Source organism: Eptesicus fuscus, chromosome 8 (genome assembly GCF_027574615.1).
Source record: "Eptesicus fuscus isolate TK198812 chromosome 8, DD_ASM_mEF_20220401, whole genome shotgun sequence".
Lineage (NCBI taxonomy): Eukaryota > Metazoa > Chordata > Mammalia > Chiroptera > Vespertilionidae > Eptesicus > Eptesicus fuscus.
Genome location: NC_072480.1, coordinates 102,004,262 through 102,031,629, shown reverse-complemented (window position 1 = coordinate 102,031,629; position 27,368 = coordinate 102,004,262). Strand labels below are relative to the sequence as shown.

The 27,368-nt window shown below is 44.9% G+C and overlaps 1 protein-coding gene across 2 annotated transcripts in view; it reads right to left on the bottom strand.

Moving 5' to 3' along the window:
• GPM6A (glycoprotein M6A) overlaps nucleotides 1–27,368 on the bottom strand; it is a 186,276-nt gene that overhangs the window by 76,795 nt on the left and 82,113 nt on the right. The window contains exon 1 of one of the 2 annotated variants that reach the window (XM_008151881.3): nucleotides 11,179–11,237. The exons of the other annotated variant lie outside the window; for it this stretch is intronic. Within the exon in view, the coding sequence (XP_008150103.1) occupies nucleotides 11,179–11,215 (37 nt within the window). The 5' untranslated portion in view covers nucleotides 11,216–11,237. Of the gene's footprint in view, nucleotides 1–11,178; nucleotides 11,238–27,368 lie in introns of those variants that run through there. 2 annotated transcript variants of the gene reach the window in all.

Here is a 27,368-nt window from a genome sequence, read left to right as displayed (position 1 = left end):
CTACAGACTGAAGGGTACTGGGTTTGATCCGGTCAAGGGCACATGCCTGGGTTGTGGGCTCTGTCTCCAGTAGGAGGTGTGCAGGAGGCAGCCAATCAAAGGTTCTCTCTCATCATTGATGTTTCCATCTTTCCCTCTCCCTTCCTCTCTGACATCAATACAAATATATTTAAAAAAGTGGCAGCCACACTTGTTACCAAACATCACAATGGAAGGCCCGTATGTCATGTATTTATTAGCAGGCCCTCTCATGCCCGTGTGGTGCAGAGATCACTGCCAGCAGTGTGTGCCACCTCTATGAGGATTACATTTTATCTAGCGCTGCACAAACCACAAAATCACACACAAACACGTAAGTGAAATGATCTTTTCTCAGGGGTCCGCTTTTGGGCGTGGCCACATCATTGGCATGGAAAGCACAGCATTGCTTTAGATGTTCAGGAAGAACTCACTCTCAATTCCACCAAGTAGGGGTACCCGTGTTTCTCCTGAAGCACACACGAATGATGAGCATACGGAAAACTGAGCCCAGCAAACGGCAGGGGTCCTGGGGGAACACTGCACACACCATTGCCTCATGCTAGCTGCCCCGCTTCAGACTGTGCTTTGCACACAACCACAGTATCAGGCAGTTGTTAGAGGCCATATTCTGATTTTTTTTTTAATATATTTTATTGATTTTTTACAGAGAGGAAGAGAGGGATAGAGAGTTAGAAACATCGATGAGAGAGAAACATCGATCAGCTGTAGAGGCCATATTCTGATGAAAACAGGGAACGTGAAGGCATAAAAGAAGGCAAAGGAAATCTGTTACTCAATGACATGCTATTCTTCGAATTTATGGTCTTGAAAACTGACTGCCTAGATAGAGCCTCCAATCGGCCTTATCTTATTAAACTGTCTTCAATAATTTCAAACTGTTATTTCTTCTGCAGTTTTGTTTTTTTTGAACAATACTTACTAAGGAATACAGTGAGCCCAATGTCAGCAATTTTATAAGCCACTATGCTACACTTTTTTTATTAGCATCTTATAAAATATTGGAAGCTATAATTTTCATCTGCTGAACTTAACAGTTCACTGTATTTCATTTAATTGCTAGAATTGTAATGTGAAAAATATGTGGGCACTTTAATAATAAAAACAAAAATCTGTTTTCATGAAGGTTGCTATCAAACCACTGAATGTATTTTAGGTCAAAGCATTTTTTAAAACTATTTTGAGTTCAAATATAATGACATAAAATAGAGTAATGGCAGCATTTTTCCAAGCTAGGTTTAGCTGCACTGTGAGATGTCTTCACATGGAAAAGGGTTTTCCCTCCATCCTGTGGCCTGTATGGTAGACTCCTCCTTTTCTTCTTGCTCTTCCTCTCCTTTCCCTCTTCCCCTAGTCTCCATCATCATCTCCTCCATCTCTATCGTCATCGTTGTCGTCATCATCATCATCACATATAACTGTATTCAGAGCACCTGGCAGGCTGGGTTCAAGAACGAAAGGTAAAATCTGTATCCTTTGAAAAGTGAGATGGGGCATAACATACACATTAAAACTAATCAACGAGACCTGCCATATATTAAATGCTAAACAGACATTTAAAAAATAACTGCTATAAGAATTCAAGAGTGATTAACCCTTTAGCATTATTTAATTTTAATTCTGATGTTCTGCCTCGAGGGAAGTTGCTTAGTTATTTTGTAAATGGTTACAATGGGTTATGAGGAGAGAAAAGGAGGAGGAATTCGAATTTTCTAAACTCCTACTATGGTGCAGACACTATGACAGTACTTTCACCAGGTCACTATTTCAACTAATATTAACATTAAATCCAAAGATAATGGCAGAGAAAATGGATTTTAAAAAGTGGGTTTGGAGCCCGGCGGTGTGGCTCAGTGGTTGAGTGTTGACCTATGAACCAGGAAGTCATGGTTCAATTTCCAGTCAGGGCACATGCCTGGGTTGCTGGCTCGATCTCCAGTGGGTGTCATGCAAGAGGCAGCCAAGCAATGATTCTTTCTCATCATTGATGTTTTTCTCTCTCTCCCTCTCTCTTCCTCTGTCTGAAGTCAATAAAAACATATTTTAAAACATTATTTTAAAAAGTGGGTTTTGAGAAGACCAGGCGTGGACGAGGCAGGCTGAGTTTCACAGGAAGTGAGTGAGGTGTGGCAGGAGCCAGGGCTGCAGCAGAAGCCACCTGATCTGGGAACCTGCCAGGTCACTGGCCACTCGGGATGGCAGCCGACTGCAAACCGCCGGCTGCTCTACTTCCCTAAGGTTCACGGAAGGAATTTGAGTGCATGGTTTTTGAATTCTAGACCTTATCACGTAATCACAAATTTCTATTGTGGATGTTTGAGTAACGAGACTTAAATGCTGTAAGTTCAATTATTCTATGAGTAACATTCAACATCATCTTTTACTGTAAAGGGATGAGAAATGTTAAACATTTGATGACAAACCAGTCTATTTAATAAAGAGGAAATATGCTAATTGACCCTCATGCTGTTGCAAAGATGGCAGCGCCCACAGCCAATAAGGAGGGAATATGCTAATTGACTGCCCCTCCCTCAAAGATGGCAGCACCTACAGCCACAAGATGGCGGCACACAGTCCCCTCAGCCCCATTGGGGTGTCAGGCACACAGCAAGTCTGGGCCCACCCCAGGCGGGCCCGGCCACTCTATGCGCCTGCTTCAGAGTCCCCCAGTCCCCTCAGTCTCCCAGCCTCCCAGGGCCGGCCCGAGGTGCAGCCAAGCCTCAGATGTTGGCTTCCCAGCTGCCCAGGACCTCCCGAGGCTCAGGTAACCAGGGCCGGCCGAGGCTTGCACTGCCGGCAGTGGCAGCAGCAGAGGTGTGATGGGGCATCTCCTTCCCCTGATCGCTGGGTCGCCTCCCACCCCTGAGGGCTCCAGGACTGTGAGAGGGGCAGGCCGGGCTGAGGGACGCCTCCCCCTCCCCATCCAGTGCATGAATTTTCATGCACTGGGCCTCTAGTCATAAAAATATCTGAGTTATAGCCGAAACCGGTTTGGCTCAGTGGATAGAGCATCGGCCTGCAGACTGAAGGGTCCCAGGTTCGATTCTGGTCGAGGGCATGTACCTTGGTTAGAGGCACATCCCCATCAGGGGGTGTTGCAGGAGGCAGCTGATTGATGTTTCTCTCTCATCGATGTTTCTAGCTATCTATCCCTCTTCCTTCCTCTCTGTCAATAAAAATATATTTAAAAAAAAATCTGAGTTATAACAAACCATTAAGTCAATCTAGGTTTGGTAACATAAGGGCACTACCTCAGACAGTCAGACCTTCCCAAACCATATTCAGAGTCACAGCTAAAAGTTCAGTGCTCAAACCATGTTCAACCCTATGTTTTAAAAATTGATTCTAAATTGCAAAATTTGTAGAGGTGTTTTATTAAAAATAAATGTAATTCTTTACTACCACTGAAAGAAAATTTAAGTCTAGAATTCCAAAATTTGAATTTAAATGCTATATTATGGGAAAAAATTATTTTCTAACTAGACACATTTTGTTCTCAGAAATGAAATAAAGTTTATTAAGTTATAATAAGTCATTTCATTAAGTTAAAATTCTCTGTGTTGTCTAGATAACTGTGTGAGGTTAGATTTGAGTTACTAAATATCCCCTGACTAAATAGTGTGCCCATAAAGTTAAAGAGCATTTAAAATTTATAAGAAAAGTATAATCAATATCTATTAATATTAACATATATGACACTAGATACTCAATATGAAATGCTTAGGAAAGTGCCCCGATTTTTAAATATTGGCTATTGTACAGGGTTTGGCAAACATAGGTTTACATTTTGAGTACACAAAATAGTTTATTCTTATATTCTTATTTATTACTTATTATATTATTTTTCCATACAAAAAACTGTAAACCTACTTTTGCCTCAACCTGTACTTACTATTTTCCATGAAAACAAAATCATGTTAGTAAAGGGAGCTAGCTACGGTTTAGATGTGCAATCACTAAATTGAAGTGCAAATGTGATGTAGTATAGACTACTAAAAATGAAAATCAATATCCACTCATATAAGAAAGGTGATATGGGGAGGTGTTTCAAAAATTTAAGAGCCCTGGCCAGTTTATCTCAATGGTTAGAGCATTGGCCAGAGGAGCAAAAGGTCTCGGGTTCAATCCCCAGTCAAGGGCACTTACCTGGGATGCAGGTTTGATACCAGGCCCAAGTCAGGGTTCCTCTGGAGGCAACCAATATATGTGTGTCCCTCTCACATTGATGTTTCTCTCTCTCTCTCTCTCCCTCTCTCCCTCCCTCCCTTCCTCCCTTCCACTCTCTAAAAAACAATGGAAAAAATATCCTCAGATGGGGATTGACAACAACAAAAAATTGAGAAGAAATGGCTCTTTGGGGAAAGGAATCTGACCAAGTACTATTTCTTATTTGAATTATTTACTAGAACTTTTTTTTCTCATCAAGTAACAATAAAAATAAAAATGATTATAAAGTATTTCTTCCAGATTTTATTTTATTAAGAAAGAATAGCTCATTCATTCATTCAAAGAATCCTTCTAATGGGGGAAATAAATTACATTAAAATAACAGATAAGTTGTTTGCCAAAACATTGAAATTTCTATTATTAGTGGAAAATAATAATTAGCCAAAATTTTCAATTGCTTTACTTGTACTTGAGAATAATAATAATAAAAAAAAGCACGCATGTTCCATGATGGGAGGCAATGTGAACAATATGTTTGGTACTCCTAGCATAATTCTCAGGAATAGATTCCATCCAATCACTCTTTTGTTGAGGCAGGTAAATGAAAAGATGACTCTTTCTCATATAATGTAAGTTAAGCCCCAAAACATTCAGCCATTTAAACTATGTGTCAAAATGTCGTTCTTCCTTTGAGCAGCTATCTAGTTATTCACAGCAGCAATGTTCCAACGTTGCTGATATATATTCACGTTCCTCGTTTAGAAGCCAACAGCCACCCTTCCTTTCTCCTCTGACCTCAGGTCTTCTCACGTTGTAACGTAATTCCCCCGTGAACTCCACTGACTTTCATTTGTGACCCACATCAAATTTCCCACTCACAACTTAAGAGAAAACAAATCATAATCTTCTGTTGTTCTTTCCTTTTATTTTCACAGACAAAGGAGGAAGTTGCCCTCAGATTAAGACTCTCTGAGACAATGGTCACGATGTGGAGAGAGAACTCAGGGGAAAACAAGACTTATTTTTACACTGTCAGCTAATCCACAGCTGTGCCACCTGTTCGTGTGGACGCTGTCCAAAGGGATTTGAAGCGCAGCCAGGCAGTCTGCCCTGGATACGGAAAACAAAATTGTCAAACCTTCTGCACGGGGAGGGGTGTATGTGTAGAGGGAAATGGAGGCCAAAATGGACACTGGACGTACTTCCTGCACTTCATAAATCCCACATGTGCCGTTACCTCTGGGATTAACTTCTAAGAATGATTAGCTTTTAAGAACCATCTTGTAGTCATCACTGTACGTATGTTCTGTGTGACTATCTCAGACTACAGCACCGAACTTCTCAGTCTCCCTAAATTCAAAGAGTTCATGAAGCAACTATATCAAGCACTTTCATTCTAAAAGATGAATACACTCATTTTAATGATATTGTTAAACACACACACACACACACACACACACACACACACACACACACGCTTTATCCTAACAAGATGATAGAACGTGTATGAAGCATTTTGGATTGCTGAGACAAATAGCACCAACGTTATAAAAAAATTAATTAGCAACTGATCCAGTGAAAATATAAGATAAAAAAATTCTAAATCATTATTATCTAAACCACAGAAGTCACAATAACCAGAGCAATGCAGAAGTTCTTGGAATCTCTGTTAAATTTTATGAAAAACACACCTAATCTTCCTCACTGACAAGTGTCAGAACCACCCTGGTGACAGCATGAGCTCATTCCTTAGCCCCCAGCACTGCATGCAAGTAGGAACACAGCTGCAAATGGTGGGACTGGTTTCTCCGAAACGCTGCACACAGTCTGAATCTCCGTCTCGTCCAGCTTTGTCATCCAATATTGTCAGGTGGCGGGTGACAATATGGTTGAAGTGAAATGTGTCCACATGGCGCTAGACAAACAAGACAAGTCCTCCTTTTCACAGGTCTGTAAGTAGCCAATGTCCAAGAAGCAAAAGGAGGCTAATTCTTCCATTTCTAAGGTTATTCAAATCGTTTTGATGTTGTTATTATTTTCCTAGCCACTGGTCTATTGATTTCAATAGCATGCTATTAAAGTTTCTAATTCTGTTAATAAAGCAGACACTTTGAGTCATTCTGGTTCTTTAATCTCTTTGCAATGGTGCTCAAAATATTTTACTACCAATACTTAGTTACTGGTAGGTAGTGGCTTTAGGGTAAACTAATTATTCGAGTCTGGGAATCACCTAGAATGTGTTAAAAGGTAGTGTCAAGTTGAGATTTAAGTTCACAGTAAGTATGCATTTGGTTCAGCTGCCCCTTTGCAGGTTAAACTTGGGGGGAAAGTTCTTAACATTAAGCCTCTTTACCTAAGACTGCTAACAGAATCTGGACATGAAGAGGTCTTCTATTGGGGTCTTTTGATTGCAAAGAACAAGGATTCACTCAGGTTACCTGAGGATGGGCAGCATGGTCACTCTAAGAATATGTGGAGGAATGAGGAGACTGTCAGGGCTACCGAGACTCATCTTTTCCCAATTCTCAAGAAAGGAGCCCATAGACCCAGCTTTTTTTTTTTTTTTTTTCTTTTGAGCCAAGATTATAGGCTCACCTAGGGATTGGCTGCTGTTGGGAAGGCTGTGCACAGCTGGCCAAAAAAGCCAGCGCAGGTGATAAAGAATGCAGCCATAAATTACAGAGTGCGGCTGACTCCTGCAGTAGACCTGTGTGGATGAGGCAGAGTCACTGAGAAGGGGGTGTGGCAGGCAAGCCATTACGGATGTCCGATGTCCGGTGAAGCTCAGTGTATTGTTAAAAGTCAGGCCCCAGTCTAGTCTGACTGCATGGAGCCCTGGATCTAATACTTGTTACTCTGGGATTCTGGTCAAGTTAATGAATCTATTTGACTTTTTAGCTTCCTCAGTATTAGAACCACTTAAGGTCATTGTGAAAAGTCAATGAGTTAATTTATGTCAAGTCCTCAGGCCACTGTCTGGCACTGGAATCACTGAGCAATCTAGGTTGACCAATCGCATCTGGTGTCATAGAGCCAAAGCGCCTCCCTTCTCCTTTATTATAGTGGGGTCTCTCCAAGGGATGGTGTCTGGCTAAGGAAGGGTGAGGCACCAAAGTCCTCTTTCAAGGCAAAAATAACCCTGGTCAAAAAAATGTTCAAAAAGACTTTCAATCAGCCCCTAAATATGATACATATGTTTTTGTGAATAGACTCCTTTATAGTGATGTGTGCATATAAATGTAGAATGTAAAATGTAAAGCAAGTACTTATGAGCAGACACTCAAATTTAATTGTACAGTATTGTCAATATGAGATAGACATTAAGACCCAATGTCCTTCCATCTAGATATTCCTGCTGGTTTTCAAAGGTAAGCGTATGCTGACAAGACATGTGTTAGTGGTGTTGGTCTAAGGATGAATAATGACCACGAACAGGTGGCCCTGTGCTGGGTGTTGAGATGGAAAAGCTGGCCCGGTTCACACCAAGTTTGATCTTCTCCTTCCTCCAGTGACCCAGCCCTGAAGGGTCACCGAGCCTTGCTTCCCTGGGGAATGTGCTGGAGAAGAGGTCAGTGGCTGACTGCTCATCCTGAGAAGTTGAAGACATACGTTCATATGCCTGGTTAATCACGCTAGAAAAACACGACGAGTCACACCGTGCATTATCTTTTGGGCTGATCAGAAAATTTCCGTACATAAGATGGAATTCTGAAGCTTGCTTCATAGGATGTTCACGTTCAATAATGAGGTCAATGAGGTTTCTGGCTCTTTGGGACAGTTTAGTCAATTTATGAAGATTCCAGCTTGAGAGCTCTTTCTGTGCATATTTTTTTCTCCTTTACGTCTATATAATTTGATCAATTCTGATCATCGATCATTGATTCCTACCTTGGTGACCTCCTCTTAATCTGGAAACACTGTCACTGAGGTTATCTATGGTGTCACATACTTCCCAGGCGGCCAGAACATGCATTCACTAATTCACTAATGATCAGACACCCTTAAATAATTTTCATGTTCCAGACATAATCACATGTCTCCGAGTCATAAGTGTACACCTTTTTACATCTTTTTAAAGACCTCTTCATGGACCTTGCCAACCCTTCTAAGTGGGGCCCTTGTTGTCCTGATTTGGTGACCACATATCTCAATTTCTGATGCCCACAATGCTAGGTTTATGGTGGCCATACGTAAGGGCCATGCTCAAAACAGCTGCTTTTCTTTTTGTCTCTTTCCCCTCCAAACCAGAACACAGTTGCTTTGGTTGAACACAAGATAAAGTAATTGGCTTTCATTTAGAAGACATGTTTTACCAAGAACATATGCTTCTTAAAGACTAGACTCCCACTCAGTGTGACGAGGTAGATCTGTACCTTCGGCGAGGGGGGCAGAAATGAATGGAGAGACAGAGCAATGACCCCAGTGCCGCGTCACACCGAGGCAGGGGCTCGTGAGCAGTGGCTGTGAAGTCACCGTACTTGTAAGTCATCCTCTCTCCCAGGCCGAGCACATATAGTTAAATTAGGGTAATTGTTAGGACTGCCATCAATTGCCTTTTACAGATTAAGTGGGGTAGGGAAATCTCATTATGAAGAGAAAGATATTCCTTATGAAAGACCTTTTAGAGCTCTTAAGCATCAACTATGTTATTTTAAGTGTGTGTATGAGACTGTCAGCTTCCATTTTACATTCTGGTTGGATTTGAAAGGTGATCCGGGTCAGCACTGACATGGATTTGAGTCCTTCCCATTTGTAACAGGGAAGAGTAGGCTTTCATTGCAAAGGGGGTGGGGAGAAGCCTCTTTCAGATGGAAGAACCTTGTGTGGTATCTGAACTATTATTTAAGAGAAGCCTGTGCAGGTCAGAAAAACAGGAGAGGAGCTGACGCCAAGCATGGCTCCCCTTGAAAGCAGATGGGCCGTTCAACCTGTCCACCCAGACTCCTGGCCAAGCTCTGAGAGTCCACCTGCTTGTCAGGTGGCTCCTCCAACTTAGATCCCATCAGGATGCAGAGGAAGCCTTAATATTCAAAGACAACTCCCCAACAACAGAGTTACCGAGAAACGGCGTCGCAGGCAGAGTCGAGAGGAACAGACCACCAGGTGTGGAGAGAATTAAATCATCTTCTTCTCAAATATGAAAAAAAGCGTAACCAGAGATATTTTAACTGTATATCTCTATATACTTATAGACCATGATACAAATTTTTTTCTTATAATTTTTTAAAAATTGTTTTCCACTGCTGTTCCTGATGTAAGTGCGCACATCTTAATGCTAAGAAGAGCCCACTGCGACAGACTCTTCCCCATCACATCACCGCTGTCTCCACCCCCACAGGGGAAAGACTGTCAATGCTCCCTGGGAAAAAAATAACAACTAATTACATCATTTTTCTTCATTCCGGCATCTACCAAGGCTTGCTCAGACACATTCAACCTGTTACCACAATCCATGATTTATCTCAAGGCTTTATTGAGTGTAATGAATAGCATCTTTCTATTTAAAATTATCAGCTTATCTTCCCTTAAAGAAGTTGACTAGCCAAAAAAGCTATCTTATTATGTGCAATGAAAAGATATTGAAGTATTTTATTCTTAAAGTAAAACAGGCATGGAGATGCCTCTTAAGGATGGAACGTACCATGAAAACTCACCATTTCAAATCACTGACGAACACTTAAGCTATTTGTTCATATGATAGAGGTAGTTGAGGTTTTTTGTTTTTTTTGTTTTTACATTTAACAGAGAGATCACATGGAATCTCTGTAGGTTATTTTGTTTATAGTACAGATTGTCATTAACAAGCATGCTAATGACAAAAATGTAGGCACGGGCTTTTTTATTAGCTCCCTCTATGGCTTATGTAAAATCCTTATGTACTTATTGTCATGGACTCTGTGTGTGTGTATGTGTGTGTGTGCGCGCGCATGTGTGTAAGAGACCCAGCAAAGCTGAATGGCTCAGAATAATAAAAACACTATATTGTGCTTCCAAACTGGCTGTTTTATCATGTAAAATATGGCATCTTCTAAAATAATGCATTTATACACATGCGAAATCAGGTTTGATGCCTGGATCCTTTCAAGACTACTCTTGCATGCTGCCTTCATGTATGTGTTGCCTGTGCTCCTGCTTCATTCTAAGAACACACAGCGTTCCCTGTGACATTACATAAGCCCGGACGCAGACAAGAGGGAAGCGCTGCTCCCCCGGGTGAAGCTGGTCCCTTCAGAGCCACCACTCAACGCACACACATTCAGGGGTGCTTGCATCGCTTTAAATTGCCAATATTTGCCCATTCTCAACCTATAAAAATGACAGTTCCCCGTTAACGTACATGGGCAGATGGACCTACACAGGCGTAACAAAGCATCAGAAGACCCCGTGGCGTGTGTCACTCAGAGGTGACGACAGCCAGGTCCTTAGGCAGGAAAACCTAACGTCGGTGCCCTCTGGAAACGGGCGAGCCGTGGCTTCATCTATATTTTAACCGCAAACATGCAAAAAAAAAAAAAAAAAAGATTTTTAAAACAGGTGTCCCCACCAAACCGGGATAAACAGACTCCTGGTCTTTGTTCTAGGAGATGGCCTCTCAGAGGCATCGAGGAGGGTTACATCACCAGATGTCTCATCTAAGTACGACCAGCGCCAAAGACTGCGTTGTGCTCACACCAGGCATCCCTGGCCCCAGCTCGCCAAGCATGAAAACATGCACCCAACACGGTTCACCAAGACGGGTCTAAAGAACTGTCCTCGGCCACAGCGCAACGCTTGCATCCCTGCCACCTGACAGCTCCCCGGGACTCGCAATCATGGCAACCGCGCAGCCAGAGGGGCCTGCAAGCGAGGCCAGGGAGAGGGGACCGGAATGCCCGCCCGGGGAGCAGCACCCGTCACCTCCTGGCAAGTGCCTAACGCAGACGGGGAGCTCAGCACAATGCCTGCTCCGGAGAAAGCCCGCCGGCACAGTACCTTTTTGTGTCTGCCCCTCTTCCATATTCTCCTCCATGGCCACCGCTCTTCTGTGGAGTCTGGTCCCCGGAATTAATCAGAAGCTCAATGAGATGCTGGGGGACGGGCGGCTCTCCTTCCCGGGAGGCTCCGACCGCAGAGGCTCCAAGCCCCCGGAGCTGAGCCCGGCTCCTCGCGCCTCCTGTTTGCTTGGAGACAGGCTGTCAAGTGCAATTTCATTCAAATTACTCTTCCGTGAAGATTATCAATTTTTCTTCTCAAAGCTGCCCATTGTGGAGCACTGGAGGCAGGGAGGCACGCAGGCAGCCTGAGAGTTTTGGGGGGAAATCTGGTCTGGATCCCAGGAGCGGGGACTCTATGATTCATACGCCTCGCTTTGCATTTAAATTGGGGGAAAGGCATAGAGGGCTGTATTGAATTCTGGGCTTTAAATGGGAAGCAGGCTGGGCTGCGAACAGACGGAGGGGTGGCCTCCTGCAGGAAGCGACCACCACCCGGAACCCCCCTTCGCACCACAGTGGGCAAGCCCAGAGCCGGTCCCTCTCAATGCGGCAGGAGTGGCTTCCCCAGCCACATACCTTGCAAAAGGCGCCCTCCTTTCTTCCACTCACTCAGGAGCTAGTTAATCTGATTAAAGAGTGCCCCCCAAGCTTACAGTTATACCATCGCCAGGTCTAGTCTGCAAAGGGTTATTATTACGAGAGGACGTGTAAGCTCACACCTTTCAGATTTAAAAGGATATAGAATGATACGGCTTTCAAAAGAATTAAGTATAAATCTTTAAGCCTGAAAGATGTGTTTTAAGTAATTATTTTTCCTCAGTGCCACGAGACTCCTCAAGGAAAGGGAGAAAAACACCCATATCCCATAAAAGCATCTATCGCTGTCTTTGTCATTTATTGTTCTGATCACAGCCCACCAGAACTGCTGACTTTAATGGGAATCTCTTGAAAGAGAATGGTCTCAGGGGTCATTCCTGGGGAAGGCGGAGGAAGAAATTCTAGAGAAGGAACAAGGGGCTAAGCCATTGATAATGGGCGTCTGCAGCCTGATTTGGAATGCAAATCCCAGCCTCGCAGGCTGGCCAGAAGCTCGCATCTGTGCTGCAGCCCCTGAGTGGCAGGGCACGACCCAGGCCCCACGCTGCACAGAGGTGCAGTGAGAAGACAAACAGCGTCTCTTTCAGGGGAGCAGACCTTCGCTGGGACATGAAGGAGGAAGAATCCCTGTCTCTGTTTCCATCGCTGAGCAAGCACACAGAGAAACACACACAGACATGCACACACACACACACACATGCACACACACATACACACATGCGCACACACACACACATGCACACAGGCACACTGTATTCCTTCCCCTTCATCAAAAACACTTTACAGCCTAAGAATATCTACTGTATGCTTCTGGCATTAAAGAATATATTTCACATCCATTTTAAAAAGTGGGTCAGTAGCATGTTACACATCACCCTCTAAGTCATTACAAAAGCAACTGTTCAGAAGAGGCGTCTTGTGCAACATCCCATTTTCTTTCTCGGGGTTTCTCATCAAAGGATGGCTCGTCTTCTTGATTCTGTAAATCACCTGCGTTTGCTTAATCTGGTCAGCTGAGCTGAGCCCCTAGGTAAGGATAATTGAAATAAATCGGAAACCTAGTCACATCTGCGCCCCAGGGTTGGTGAGAGGCCCGCTTGCTCAGGGCAGGGGTCAGGAGGAAGGCACCGAGCCCCGGCCACAGGCAGCTGAGCTCCCCCCGCCTCCCCCCCTGCAGAGGCCGCGCGCTCCTCCTGACATGCCCTGCGCCTGGCATACCTCACAGGTCACCAGTGAAACAGACCATTAACAGGCAAAGCAATAGAAACCAAGCCACTTTAAGTTCTTAGAACACTTCACAACCTACAGAACACGTGCGTGTGCATGGAGCCGTTTGTGAAAAGAAACAGGGAAAATACTATTTCCTCCCATTTTATGTTGGAAAAACTGAGACCTGGGCACACCAAGGCATGGGCCAGTCAAGGACCAAGGAAGTCTCGCAACCCATGTCCGCGACGTCCTGTCTGAGGCTGTGGACGAGGCCGCGTTTCCTGCTGCTCTGTCCTCGCGAGTGTCTCAGCAGCTTCCAGCTCCAGCCTCGGGCCTCGGCCTTCTTCCCGCCCCGCACAGGAGAGGGGGAGCGAAGGGGGATGGAAGGGACAGGAAGGCACGGGGCAAGACCAGGGGAAAAGCAGCCGTGACTTGTTTTCCTCCTGGAAACCGCAGCCGAGCACCCGGTTCCGATAGTGACCCACTGTTCGTCTCAGACAGACGTCTCCACGCCAAAATCGTCACCCACAGAAGACAACAGCATCGTATGCAGGTGTTTAAATGTACAAAGAACCACCTCCAATGCTAGCCAGATGGACCCGTGAAGAGAAACGTGTGCACGCAGCTTCCTATGGCAGCCACCCATCAGAGCGAAGTCAAGTCTTCCGTTGCGGTCAAGCACACTCGACACACATGACACGACCATTGTGATCATGGCTCAGAGCACAGTCCTGGGGCAGCAGGTACAGTCACCACTGCCGCCAGCCATGTCCAGAACTTCTCATCCTCCCACAGGGAGACTCTGACCCCGTGAAGCACGAACTGCCCTTCTCCTCTCCCCTCTTTGAGTTGCTGTGGTTGATTTTTGTTATTTTTAGAATTGTTCTTTTTTAAAGTCTTGAACTAATAATATTTTTAACAACCCACTATCTGAAAACTAGTGAGAAAAAAACAACGGTCCTGGCTAGTGTGGCTCACTGGGTGAGCATCGACCCATGAACCAGGAGGTCACAGTTTGATTCCTGGTCAGGTCACATGCCCGGGTTATGGGCTCGATCCCCAGTAGGGATCATACAAGAGGCAGCTGATCGGTGTTGATGTTTCTCTGTCATTGAGAAATCTCTCTCTCCCTCTCCCTTCCTCTCTCTCTAAAAATCAACAAAAACACATTAAACAAAAAAGAAAGAGAAACAATTGACAGTGTTATAGACCAACTTTATGAATTCTAAAAGCTACTCTATGAGCCTTAAGAATGGACAATGTTTTCCTGCTTGGTCTCCTTCAAGACCTGTAACATGAGATGACAAGATGGCTCATCTAGCATTCTTTTCATTATACCACATTCTTTTCATTATACCACATTCTTTTCATTATACCACATTGTACATTGTACTCCCCTCTCTCTATTTTTAGTCATTTATTTTAAAATATGCATTCAATAGCTAGCTTAAAAATATGGTAACAAATGTTCATCACAATTTCCCTTTCAAATATTGTCCAGGAAATGTTTATAATATATATCCCCATTTTCCTGTGTTAGCTAGAAGACACATCGCCCACTAAACCTCAACCTGTTGGAAGTCCTCATTTCTCCTAATTCATCCTAGTTTGGAGTTGGCACTTTCTCTAACACTTCATCTTGTCTTTATAAACATTTTATTACATAAGCCAAGAAAATATCTACATATTCCTCTAATAGATAATCAGTCATCTTTGTGATACAAGGTTCAACATAGAGACAAGGAAACATAGCTATGGATCAAATAGCAAGCTGAGGATCTCAAAGTCAGCATCAACTGAGGGAAATGGAAAACCGTGGTCAAGGTCCGTGGGTCAGACACAGAAAAAAGGACGTGTGGAAACAGTCATATGAACCAAGTACACAGCACACAGGACAAACCACCATGAGCCTTGTGTAAAAACTGGTCTTTTCCTCAAATGTCTCAGACGCAGATCCATCACTAGCTCAAAAAAAAAGTGTCTTAGTTGGTTTTACCGCTGGTGTAAGCTCTAGGTCAGAAATGGACTGACATAGGATTTTCCCAAAGAGACTTAAAATGACCACAAACACTTGAATTTTTTAAATGGTCAAAGTAGCAGAACATTCTTTGACGTTGTGCAATTGTATAACACAATTGATTCGCAGAACATCCAACTCTTAAGAGTTGTAATGACCATTAAGAGTTGGAATGACCACGGATGTTCTAAACTTAAGTATCGGCAGGACGCATCAAACTCCCCACTGCAGCTGTCCTCGATAAAACGCAAGGCTTTCACACGCCTAGGGACCTGCTGTAGGCAAGAGAGATCATTCCCTGTCGTGATGATGTTTGCAGCCTAACAGCACAGGCAGGTCCAAAGCCTCCATCTGTGCGACATGTGAAACTGATACGGAAACACGGGCACGGGAGCCACGGGAGCCACGGGAGCCACGGGAGCCACGGGAGCCCACAGCAAGGAGAGCGAGCCTGCTCTCCGGCTCATAGCTGGGAAAGTGTTCTTGCTTTTCTGGAAGGCATAGGCTGATCTGACTTTCAGAGGCTGAACGAGTTTCTCATGGCGGCCCAGCTGGTGAATGAAGGAACTGGGATTTGAATTTTGGTCTTTCTATTTCTACATTCACCCACACAGACAAGTCATTCAGTACTAAGCACAGCCATAGGCAGGTCATGTCAGGTTGCCTTCATTTCTGAATAAAGCCTTAGTGTTACCTTAGTGACAATGGACATAGCTTATACCTCAGCTGAAGGATGGATTTTTTTTTCTTCCATTCATTTGAACTAAAGTTTAATAATTTAGAAATATCAGCTAAGCCTAACCTTACACACCACATTGGATATTGCAAATGACAAGCCTATAAAAATAAATAAATAGGAACAGAGAGAGTGAGAGATGAGAGAGAGAGAGAGAGAGAGAGAGAGAGAGAGAGAGAGAGAGAGAGAGAAGAGGGAGGGAGGGAGGAAGTACATGTCAGGCAAAGCTACAGCTTGTCAGAAGTCCTGAGTTTTGAAATACCGATTTTAAGTCTTGCTTTGAATATTCTCGCAGACACAGATGATAGGGAAAATCCTCTGAAAAAGCTGATTACACAATGTGGTGCACAGAGAAATGACACGGAAAAACAAGACTGTCTCCTCAGCTTTGTAATAAGCATGTTGGCCTTCTTGCTTATACATTCCCCTGCAAGCACGTTCATGGGTGAAAAAATATGTGAACGTCTACTCTCACATTTCCAGAGACCATCGAAGGTGACCTACAAATTCTTGTCTCCAGGAGGAGACTACTCACAGATGGACAACTGCTCTCATTCTTCACCGTGGCCTGGACCAGTAATCCACACCAACGACTGAAAGGCAGTGGGAAGCAGGCAAGCCAATAAAGGCACTTCCTTCCCCACTCCCGACTCCCAGTGGGGTTGTGACTTCTGCATTGTCCCTTTTTGGGAGCTGGATATCTGCAGATATTTTGGGGTGTTAGTCCTGAGCAAGAGACCTTTGACTGCGACCTTCTCTCCATTCATCAAAGACAATACAGACACGCTCAAGTCCTGTATGTACCAGAAACAGCCAGCAAATGTTCGCCCAAGAAAGTTTTATTGTCAACAGTATAGGGTCTCTTTGGATGACAGACCATGGCTCCAGGAATATCGACACACTCGAGTCTTCGAGTGACACAAATCACCTACATCCTACTGGACCTCTGCCGCCAGTGCTCACTGTCAGGTTCACGGCCTGGAGCTCACGCTGGGCTTCCTCTGGCTGTGAGCAGTCTGGCCATCCCTCCATTTGCAACTGTTCCTTATGGTTTTCTGCCGGACGCACAAGTCACCCATGCACAGCCCACTGCAGTGTCCTCGATAAAATGCTAGGCTGCGTTCCGGGCTGGCTACTGCCAATACTGAGGGAGAAGTACTTTATTTCCTCCCTCTACCCCACCGCCTGAATGTCAAGGTCATCTGTCTTCAACTCACATTTGCCAAGAACCATCCATTTTTCATTTTTAATATTTCAATATGGAAGCTGTTTCAATATGTATTCCCGTCATTGAGAGCAGATGCCATAAGTCACCCTTGTTTCTCCCTCACGGCTGGTGAAGTCAGACTGAGGACAGACCTATGGATGTTGACTTCCCTAGCTTTGCAGGGACTGTGCTTAACTCTTCTTGTTCAATAATATTTAACAAATATTTGTGTGGCCACTCACTGCAGGCTAGGCACATTTTTACCCTCCTGATGATTTACAACCCTGAAAATAAGTGGAGTTCCCAGTTATTGGTGACAAGACTGAGGCTTTTATAAGCAAATAATTCGTACAAGCCCCACAGCTGTGAGGAAGCAAAATTTGAACAGGAGCTCTCAAATTTTCATTGTTCCCATTACTTTAAATGACTCGGTAAGCAAAAAGCAAATAAGTGTTTACTAATCAATCCCTGAAAATAAGTGACATAAAAATATATTTAAAAGTTGTTCTTGTGTAGCTAGATAAGATGGCAGTATAAAGGTGGGCATGTCTGCTATATCACATTTGTTACACACACACACACACACACACACACACACACACACACGCTAGTCATTACTTATTGACACATTATAGCTATGTAGTACATAATGTATATAATAATAATGGTAGTCAGGATGATGATGGTGATTATGATAATGATGGCTAATGCTACTCTAAACCCTTTGGATGTCCCAGGCACTGTTGTAAAAACACTATACGCATTGCCCCGTTAATCTTCACAAGACCACTCTGAGGTGGATACTATTATCATCCCCATTTCACAGATATTGAAACTGAGGTGCTAAGGGTTTACGTGCTTTTACCAAGATCGCACAACTAAGGAGTGAGAGCTGAGGTTCAAGGCGGCCCGTCTGTCCGCAGGGTCCATGCCCTCCATCCATGCGGAAGGAATTTACACCCAAAACAGGCTCCTGTTATACCTGGGCCCGCCACGCCGCTGCTCAGTGCCCGCTTGCTGTCCTTACTGAGTTTGTTCATCTTCACATGCGTCTCCGTTAGTTCTGACTTACTTCGCCATTTATTTGTTGACATATACTTCCTGACTTATTTCTGTCTGTCACCCCATATATATCCTAGGCTAACGGGGCTAAGAAAAAAAGTGGGCTGAACACCTTTATATTTAGTTTGGGGATTTTTATTCATCCCCTGAATTGGAAAGGTAAGATTCACTTATTTATGTATTCTTTTAAAAACTTACACAATAATTTCTTTTTATTGTAAATAATATAGCACCTATTTTTACTTGCCCTTTAATTGTCAATTAGTAATTAAGGCTAGCTTTCTCCAAGCGGGCAGAGTGGCTGAAAGAAATGCCCTTTAGTTAATTACTGCGACTCCCTATGGAGCTACACTCTGGATAAATTACACTCACTGGATAGAAGCGAAATGGAGTTTGAATCTAGTAGACTATATGCTTAAACCCGAAGACACCAGAAAGAACCAGGATAAATGATTGGTCTAAGCTGCAAAAGCCTTGAATGGCTGCTCTGTTTACTGTAACATTACCTCCTTTGGCACATTTTTTTAAAGAAAAGCTCAGAGCTCTAAGCTTGCATTCCCAGAGTCTAGATTACTTTGTGACTGACTGTAGGGAGTAATTTGTTTTGAACGGACCGATGCCCCAGTGACTCGAGCACAAATTCCTCCACATGAAATTGAAAATCCTCCACCGCTGGGCTCCATGTCAGGAACAGCCTCTTTCTCTGTTTGCAAAGCAAATCTGTGTATTAATTAGATTAACTGGCAGGCTTCCCCCATCCTCTCCCCCGCTAGGAGGTCCCCTGAAATTTGATTTCCAGTCACTTCATCTTCCTAATATTGCTCTCAATAGTCATGAATGGGACGTCTGATTTCTGACCGTAAGGCCCAATTTACCATCTTAATTCTAGATGAGTTCCCGACACTGTCAGCACCTCATGGATGCCACACAGCGATGTGTCCGCATCAGCTCGCCCTTGGTTTTCACTGTCAATCCCATCTCCACTTTCCTTTGTTTGTTTCTTAAAATTCTGGCTTTCTAATCTTTTTCTCAAAGCACTCAGCAACTCATTTAATAACCAACAAATAAACAATAACAACAACAAGAAAAAACCACACACACTATTCTTTGGCCAGCTGATTCTAGAAATATTTTTAATCTTGACCTCTCACAAGTATTTAAGATTTAAACCTTAACCCCAAATAAATAATAAGATAGTGTTTTTCCCATTTAAGTAAATTACCTGACAGTATAAGGGAAGCTTAATATCATTTTTTTCTTTATAAACACAAGGAGTATGAAACAAACTGATACAGTAAGTAATGTAACAAATTCCTAAAAATTATCCTGGCTAGTCCAAGGATTTTGTATGAGGACAATTATTACATTATAATTAATAATACTAATGTATGATTTCATCTCAACATCATTAGCATAGTTCTTATTATGTATCAGAAATTGTGCTAGCAAAGCACAATTCACAAAGCACGCCAGCCTCCCATAGGCTCCGGCGAGAACCAATGACAGCTGGGACATCAGGAAGGAAACATTAACTGGGGTATTATTCTATTTTTTTATAAAATGTTAACGTATGTGACAGAAACTACATGATTTTATATCTTGATCTCCATTTTCTAATCTCCAAAAACGACCCAAACTTCGGCATTTATCCATGTGTACATACTATGTTTACTGGGTGTGTTATTCACGGCTCTTTTGGTGCAAAAGCTGGAAAGCCAACTCCAAGAAGCTGAACCCAAAGCGGATTGCTGGTGTTTGTCTACCAAGTGGGCAGGTCTTGACAGGGAACGTGGGTCCCAAGAATGCCTGCCCACAGGGGTGAGAAGGAGGGATTCCGGCCTCTCCCATGTCTGCCACCTGACACCAGCCTCTCCATTCTGGACTCCTCTGCCAGCAGGAATCATGGTTGACAACAGTGTCGCACCTCAAGGTTCACACCTCCGTGCAGCACCAGAAGGAAGGATTACTCCAACAGGAGGGAGAACTGGTTGGGAGAACCATTTCCCCAACACGAGAAGGTTCTGCTCCCAGAAGATCCGAGGGGCTGGGCAGCAACGATGAAAGTCCTCTCTGGATAGATGTTCAATGCAAAGGCAAACCTATCCTCAGCGAGAATTTCTGGTGAACACTGAGGAGGGATAAAGACTCCCAGGGAGGCAATTAGAGAGACAAGACAAATGGAGTAGGAATGTGGGCCACTGAAAAAGGCAGAGAGTTGGTGGAAAAATGATAGAAAGCCTGTCCGCAGGTCTACGGAGCCCTTCTCGGCCCTGACTCCCCACTGAGCCCACAGAACTCTGCGTGAGCGGAAGAGCAGGGACAGAGCAGGGGGAAACGCAGTGATTCTGACAAGTTCAACTCCTCCCTCAGTATCGAGGACATGCCCAGTGACCGCACTCTGCTGGGGACGGCAACGGATAAGAAATGGTAAGAAATAGATGCCAACCTCGGGACCTGATTCAGGAGGATGCATAGCATCTGTGCCGCAGGGTTCCTCGCTGCCATTGAGCGCCACCGGGCCGCTCTCAGACGGGGAGACCGTGGGGAGGGGGTGCACAGAGGGGGGACCACGGAGGGAGGCAGCTGCAGGACAAGACTCCACCGTCCCTGAGGACTGAGGACTGCGCAGCTGCCGGGTTCAGTGCTGTATTCTTGCCTGCTTGTTTGCTTGGGTGGTCACCGAGTCTTTCAAAAGTGAGAGATGGGGCAGGATGCTCAGTTCTTCTCAAGGCGCCACCTGCAGCTTAGTGACATCGGGGTTCGCAGGGTGACCTGGTGGAGGACCACGGAGGGAGGGCCGTGGGGAGGGGGTGCACAGAGGGGGGACCATTGGAGACGGAGCAGGCGAGTAGATGGGCTCAGGGGGCAGGTCAGGGACCAGGAAACATTTGCAGTGGCTTCGACGTGTCTACCGTGGCGCGCGGTCACAGTGGCGGTCGCGCGTCACGCAGCAAACCCAGCAGACAGCCCATCAGCACTGAAGGGAACAAGGCCTGAATGTGCCCCGAACCGAGTGTCACCTCCCAGCACACAGGCTGAAACCCAGATCGGACACATGTTTGGTTACAGGCCTGGGTAGTGGCTGTTTCCTCTACCCGGACTCAATGGCGTGTCGTCACGGCCCTGCCGTGGGGGCTCCGTTCAGCTTTCTGAAGGTGGGAAAGCAACATGCAGAGACTCACTCTCATGCCGGCCGGTCTGTGCTGTTGTCTTGTTTTCAGGTGTCTTCACCACTTCCTCAACCCAGCTCCCAAAGCAGCCTTCCGTCCTTCATGCCTACTTCCCAGCCAACAGATCTCCTTTGTGGAAGAAGGCAAGGTGGGAAGATGCAATTGAATATTTTTAGCCAAGTCTCATTGAGCTCCGCGGTGTCTTCAGTGGAGAAGGAGGTGCATCATGTCCCCATTTAACAAACAAGGAGACTGAGGGACGGAGAATGGCCGCAGTGCTCCCGAGAGCATCCTGAGTCACGGCAGACACTGGGACTCACCGGGACCATCTGAACTCTTCTCCCCATCAACAGCCACCGAGAATGTTTGGTCCCCAGTGGGCACCTCACACCGGCAATGCCCAGGCAGCACACAGGACCGAGCAGCAGCTGCCGGGAGAGGACAGAGAGCAGCATCCTTCCGCCCTGATGGGTCTTGAATGAGAAATGAGGAAACGGGCTGGACGTGCCGCCGTCCGCCCAGAGACGCGCTGCCAGGCCAGGCCTCTGAGCGGGCGTGCTTTGGGAGAAGCCAGCTCTACTGGGCACTGCGTCGCTTCGCATGGTGCCAGGTAACCAGGGCCTGACACCCATGGCAGCTTCGGAGGGGGGCGCTCCCTGGGCTGCCAGCGTGGCCGTGGACCACCCCCCCCCTCCCCTCAGTGAGACGTGCTGAGATTTCCTTACTCCTCAGGCCTTTAGTCCGAAAACGATGGCCCGGCTTCCACGGGGCAGAGGAAATGGGCTGTGGGATGTCCCCGAGCCTCCCGGGGGGCTTCAGGCCCAGCGTGGGGGAGGGGCCACGTGCTTCAGCTGAAGGACAAGACTCCACCGTCCCTGAGGACTGCGCAGCTGCCGGGTTCAGTGCTGTATTCTTGCCTGCTTGTTTGCTTGGGTGACCACAGAGTCTTTCAAAAGTGAGAGATGGGTAGAACCAGGAGGGTGCCTGTGGGGTTACTGAGAAATGGTGAAATTCTGGAACTATCTGGAAGGCAGCGGTGACAGAACTTTCTAGGAGTGTGCGGTGAGGTGCGGGAGAAGGAGCTGAGAAGGACACAGGAGCTCTGAGCCTGGGCTGAGAGGAAGCTGCTGTCCAGGGAGGTGGGGCAGGAGGAGCTGGTCTGGGGAAGAAAGGACCGAGGACCCCTCTTCCTATCACAGACAGACGTGGCTATCTCCCCGGCAGTTAGCACTCAGTCACTTGTGGCCACGTCCGTCTCTGTGGCTACAATTAAGCACTAGTGTCTCTACTCGGCATTCTCAGCTTGGCTGGGTCTGAAGTCCTGCCAGAGCAGAAGGGAGACTGTTCAACCTGAGAGCACACGTGGTGACGGGACAAACTCCACAAGTAAAACCTGCTCTTCAATAGAGGAGTGCCTGCACCTTAGGCCAAGAGCCAGGCTCCTGTTTCCTTTGATTCCACAAAGCACCCAGCACAGCACCTTGCAAAGGAAAGCCGTTCAATGGATGTTGGATAACCCTTTCGTACACACACACACACACACACACACACAGACACACAGACACTTCCAATAATGACTTTTCATGGTGAAATCAGTGACTGTGCTTGTGTTTTCCAAGGTAAGGGGTTGAGAGAAAAAATAAAGCATGTCTTGATCTGTGTATGAGGACTTTCCATTCATTTTGAAATGGTTCCCTTTCTCCCACAGGAAAACAGAAACCAGCACCGTAGCATCACCCAAGCTTCGACAGGGAGACTGAACGCTGAACGCGCCATGCAGTGCAGACACACAGTGCTTTGTAACCCAGGCCACAGACCGCGGCGACTTGTGAAACGCGTCTCCCTGGCACCTGAGGGAATGACCCGCTGAAGTCGGCTCATGGGTCCGCCTGTCTCGCAGGGAGATCGTGGGCATCCGTGGGAACCGCCGACTCAGACATCAAACCTCCGGTGCCTGCTCTCCCCTCACCTAAAGCCGCCCCCCCCCTCCCCTGAAAAAAACCGCTCTTCTCGTAATGTTCTTTATCTCTGGACATGAAAACCCATATTTCCATTTGCTCAGGAAAAATTAAAATAGAAATAAAGCCACACATGAAATGCTACGGCCTTAAGTAAGGACATTACAACTTTATTCTCGCCTACGGCACCAAATGCCAGGTCCCTGCAGACTCAGCTGCTACTCCGAGGAAGCAGGACTGACTACGGGCAGACACAAGTAGACTCGGTTACTACGTCGCAACCCACGTTTAGTCCATTACCCCTGCTGGCCGTTAGCTATGGTGTTTCTAAGCGCTGGAAGTTGTCATCTATACACGATACTTGGTCTGTCTTCAGAAATAAGTCAAAATAAATAGCTATTTGAGGCATCATTTTCCACTGTTCTTTCATCTTAACATTGCTAGTGAATTTCACTTAAGGTTATTCAAGATAAGGCAAAGGTTAATAGGCTCCTTACGAGGATGGACGTTTAAATATTAAATACACGGTGTTGGTGCAAGATAGCCACTTTGAGTTCAATCCACACATTATAAACACACTAGAATAAACTCCAAATGAGTCAGAAGAAAGCAAATCACATGAAATGTGTTACAAGAAAACATAGATGACTTCCGCTGTTGTCTAGATAAGGGAACAACCTTTCCAGCTATGACTAATATCCCAGATGCACTAAAAGAGAAAAATGTTCTACTATGTTAAAGTGAAAAAGAGACTTCGCATGAAACATAAGCAAAACCTAACAAAGGACACACTGGCAGAAAATCATCTGCCTTCATCAAGAGTAAGAACACTCCCCGTTGAAAGACGCTGTTAAGAACAGTCAAGGCAAGTCCCAGGCTGAGAGCCATGCTTCCGCTCTCTGACAATGACCTTGTGTCCAGGGTACACGGGAAATCTGGCAGCTCAACATTTAAAAACAAACACGACGATTAAACAAACAGGCAAAGGGTTTGGACAGCAACAGGCACTTCGCCAGAACAGGAGGTGCCGCTCCCCCTGCTCCCGGTGGGACAGACCAGGCTGGACCACAGGTTTCTAGGAACACGCCCGAGAGGACGAAGCGATGAGCCTGGGGATTCCCACCTCGCTGTTCATTTACGCCTCCTCCAGAGTGTCTTCCTGTCTCCGCTGCCAACAGAGGGCACGGACCTTTATCTGAACGGGCCGGAGGGGACCCTGCCTAACAACACTCCACCATCCTCTCTTCGGACAACGGCACGGATGACAAATCCAAGGGTGACAAATACGAAAGACAAATGTCCAAGGGTGATCCCTAAAGGGGGCAGCCATGGGAACCGTGGTTCCCTGAGCGCCATCGCCACGAGCCTTCTCCCGCATGGAGAGTGATGGTTTCCTGGGGCCGAAGCACCGAGGAGGGCCGCGTGGCCATCTCCCGTCCAGCAGGAGCGTGTGGTCAGGTCTGAGGGCAGATGCTGGAAAGCAGCTGCAGCTACAACTCTCGAGTAGAACAGAGAGTCCCCTCATAATGAACAACAATGCCAACACATGCCAAAGTCTCCAGAGCATAGGAGGATGTGTCGTTTGGAAATTTAGGGCTCATTTCTATCTTTAAAATAGCTACTCCGTGATTCAGGAAGTGGGGGAGTATCTGGCCAGTTTGAATGAATATTCTCCGTTACTTGTTACTTCAATAAATATGTATGGGGCCCTTTGGCATGGAGAAGGACAGAGAATAAACCACTAATATAATAAACATATAATTTCCAAGTTTTATACATGTCAAGGGAGTATCAGGCTACGGTGAGAGAGAAAACAGGTGTCATTACTAACTTCAGGGTAAACCCGGAGGCCAAAGCCGGAAGGAGGCCAAAGGCGTGCTGCACTTGAGGAATGGGTGGGAGAGTGGTGGAGAACGGTGAACAATAATAATGGCAGACGCAACATCGGGGGAGCAGTTATTTGCCTCAAATTGCTGTTCTAATTACTCTCCATATATTAGAACATTTCATTGTCACAATAACTCTGTTACTAAATCCATTTTACAGATAAAGAAACAGAGAAAGCCGAAACCGGTTTGGCTCAGTGGATAGAGCGTCGGTCTGTGGACTGAAAGGTCCCAGGTTCGATTCTGGTCAAGGGCATGTTCATTGGTTGCGGGCACATCCCTGGTAGGGGGTGTGCAGGAGGCATCTGGTCGATGTTTCTCTCTCATCGATGTTTCTAGCTCTCTATCCCTCTCCCTTCCTCTCTGTGAAAAATCAAAAAAAAAAAAAAGAAAGAAAGAAACAGAGAAAGAGATAGGTGAAGTAATTTTCCAAGGCTGCCCAGCTAGTTAGTGGCATAATCTACATCCAAACCCAATAGATCTCTCTCTAGGAATGAATTCCAGAGTAAGCAGCTGCTGAGTTGTAAAGGAACCCGGGGGCCAAGGTGAGGACTTGAATGAGCAGCACGAGTAGTTACATGATTCTGTTCATGGTTCAAGAACTTTCCCTGTATAAACTGTACTCACACAACCAATAACCAGGTGAAAGGGACATCGCATTTTACAAGCTTGAAATTGGCATTGAATCCTGCTTTGGTGTTTTGTATTATCCTCCTTTTAAAAGAAACCCTACACCTTAGAGCCAGGAGCTAAGGATCTACATCTAATGTACACTCCTGGGAAGTCTCCCCTTCTAGGTTTTTAAGAAATTATATTGATAAAAATTTCGAAAACCAGTAAAGATTGGTTTTTTATTTGAAGAATAAGGATGCTTGTCCAAAACCAACTGAAACTGATAGGGAATCTATAAAAAGCAAAGCAGACAGATAAACCTACTTGAAAATCTTATTTCCATGACAACAGAAACAGAGCATTAAAGGGCCAGCACACCTCCGCAATGCGCCACTGCTGCCACATCCAACCCCCTAAAATATTTTCGAGAGAAGGAAAAATCTTTCATGCTAAATTATAACTACGCATGTGAAAACATGCTAGCCCTTTCTAAAAACGAGGGTAAGAAGCCAACATTTTTAATAGTCAGATGCAAATGAGCAGGTTTTCTACTGATTCTGGGAAATGCAGAAATAAAATGGACAGCATCAATTCACATTGCTTACAAACTACATGTTTTGTAGCTTCCATATTTGTAATTCAACTCATCATTTTAAAAATTGCCCAGTTAAGTCCTATTGCTTTACGATAACATACAGAGTGCTTGCTCATGAATACACATGGAGCCAAAATACTTTTTTAATTCAAAAATATGATATAAGCTACACATAGTCATTCATACTTGGTTCGCCTAGATATTAGAATTTAGTTATTTTTGGTGTTGCATATATAAAACACTTGAGAAAATTCTGGAAAATAGCTTTGTTTCTCTAAGGTAATAACAATATTTTGCACAGAGATCTTTTGGGAGATAATATTTCTAAAGTTTCCTAAATTTAAAAGATTCTCCAAAGGCAAATTATCATTAAATTATGTAAGATAATTTAAGTTCTAAATGCTACTTAAAATTATATGCACCAGCCCAGCCAGTGTGGTTCAGTGGTTGAGCGTTGACCTATGAATCAGCAGGTCACAGTTCGATTCCCTCTCAGGGCACATGCCTGGGTTCGATCCCTGTGTGGAGCATGTGGGAGGCAGCCGATCCATGATTTTCTGTCATCATTGATGTTTCTATCTCTCTCTCTCTCTCCCTTCCTCTCTGAAATCAATAATAAAAATAAAAATATATTTTCTAAAATGAAACTGTATGTACCACATCATGGATTTTAAAGGCATTATGGGATTAAGTTTGGCCTTCACAGAAACCCAGTGTGAATGGATAGGGAAACACCCTCACCGGCCTTCCTTTCATCAGTGAGGCCTTTAATGCTCGCCAACATTACATGCTAAGTGGACACAGAAGAATAAACATATCTACCTGAGAAGACGGAATTAGAAAAATTAGAAAACGTCATTTTACCTAATTTAAACTTTTTGTTTTAGATGATTACAGATTCTCACATAGTTGTAAGAAACAATGCAGAAAGTTCTTGAGCATAATTTAACCAGTTCCTCTCCCTGGGGACATCTTGTAAAACTATAGCACAAATTCCAGATGGGCCTAGAGTATTCTGGAGAAAAAGAGGTAAGCTAGAGCTAATTTGATGTTTTAACAGTTTATTTCAAAGGTCATTTTAAAAACAAAGCTAAAGATAATCTGAGAAAAAGTTTGTACAGAATTTAATAAGTGTCATA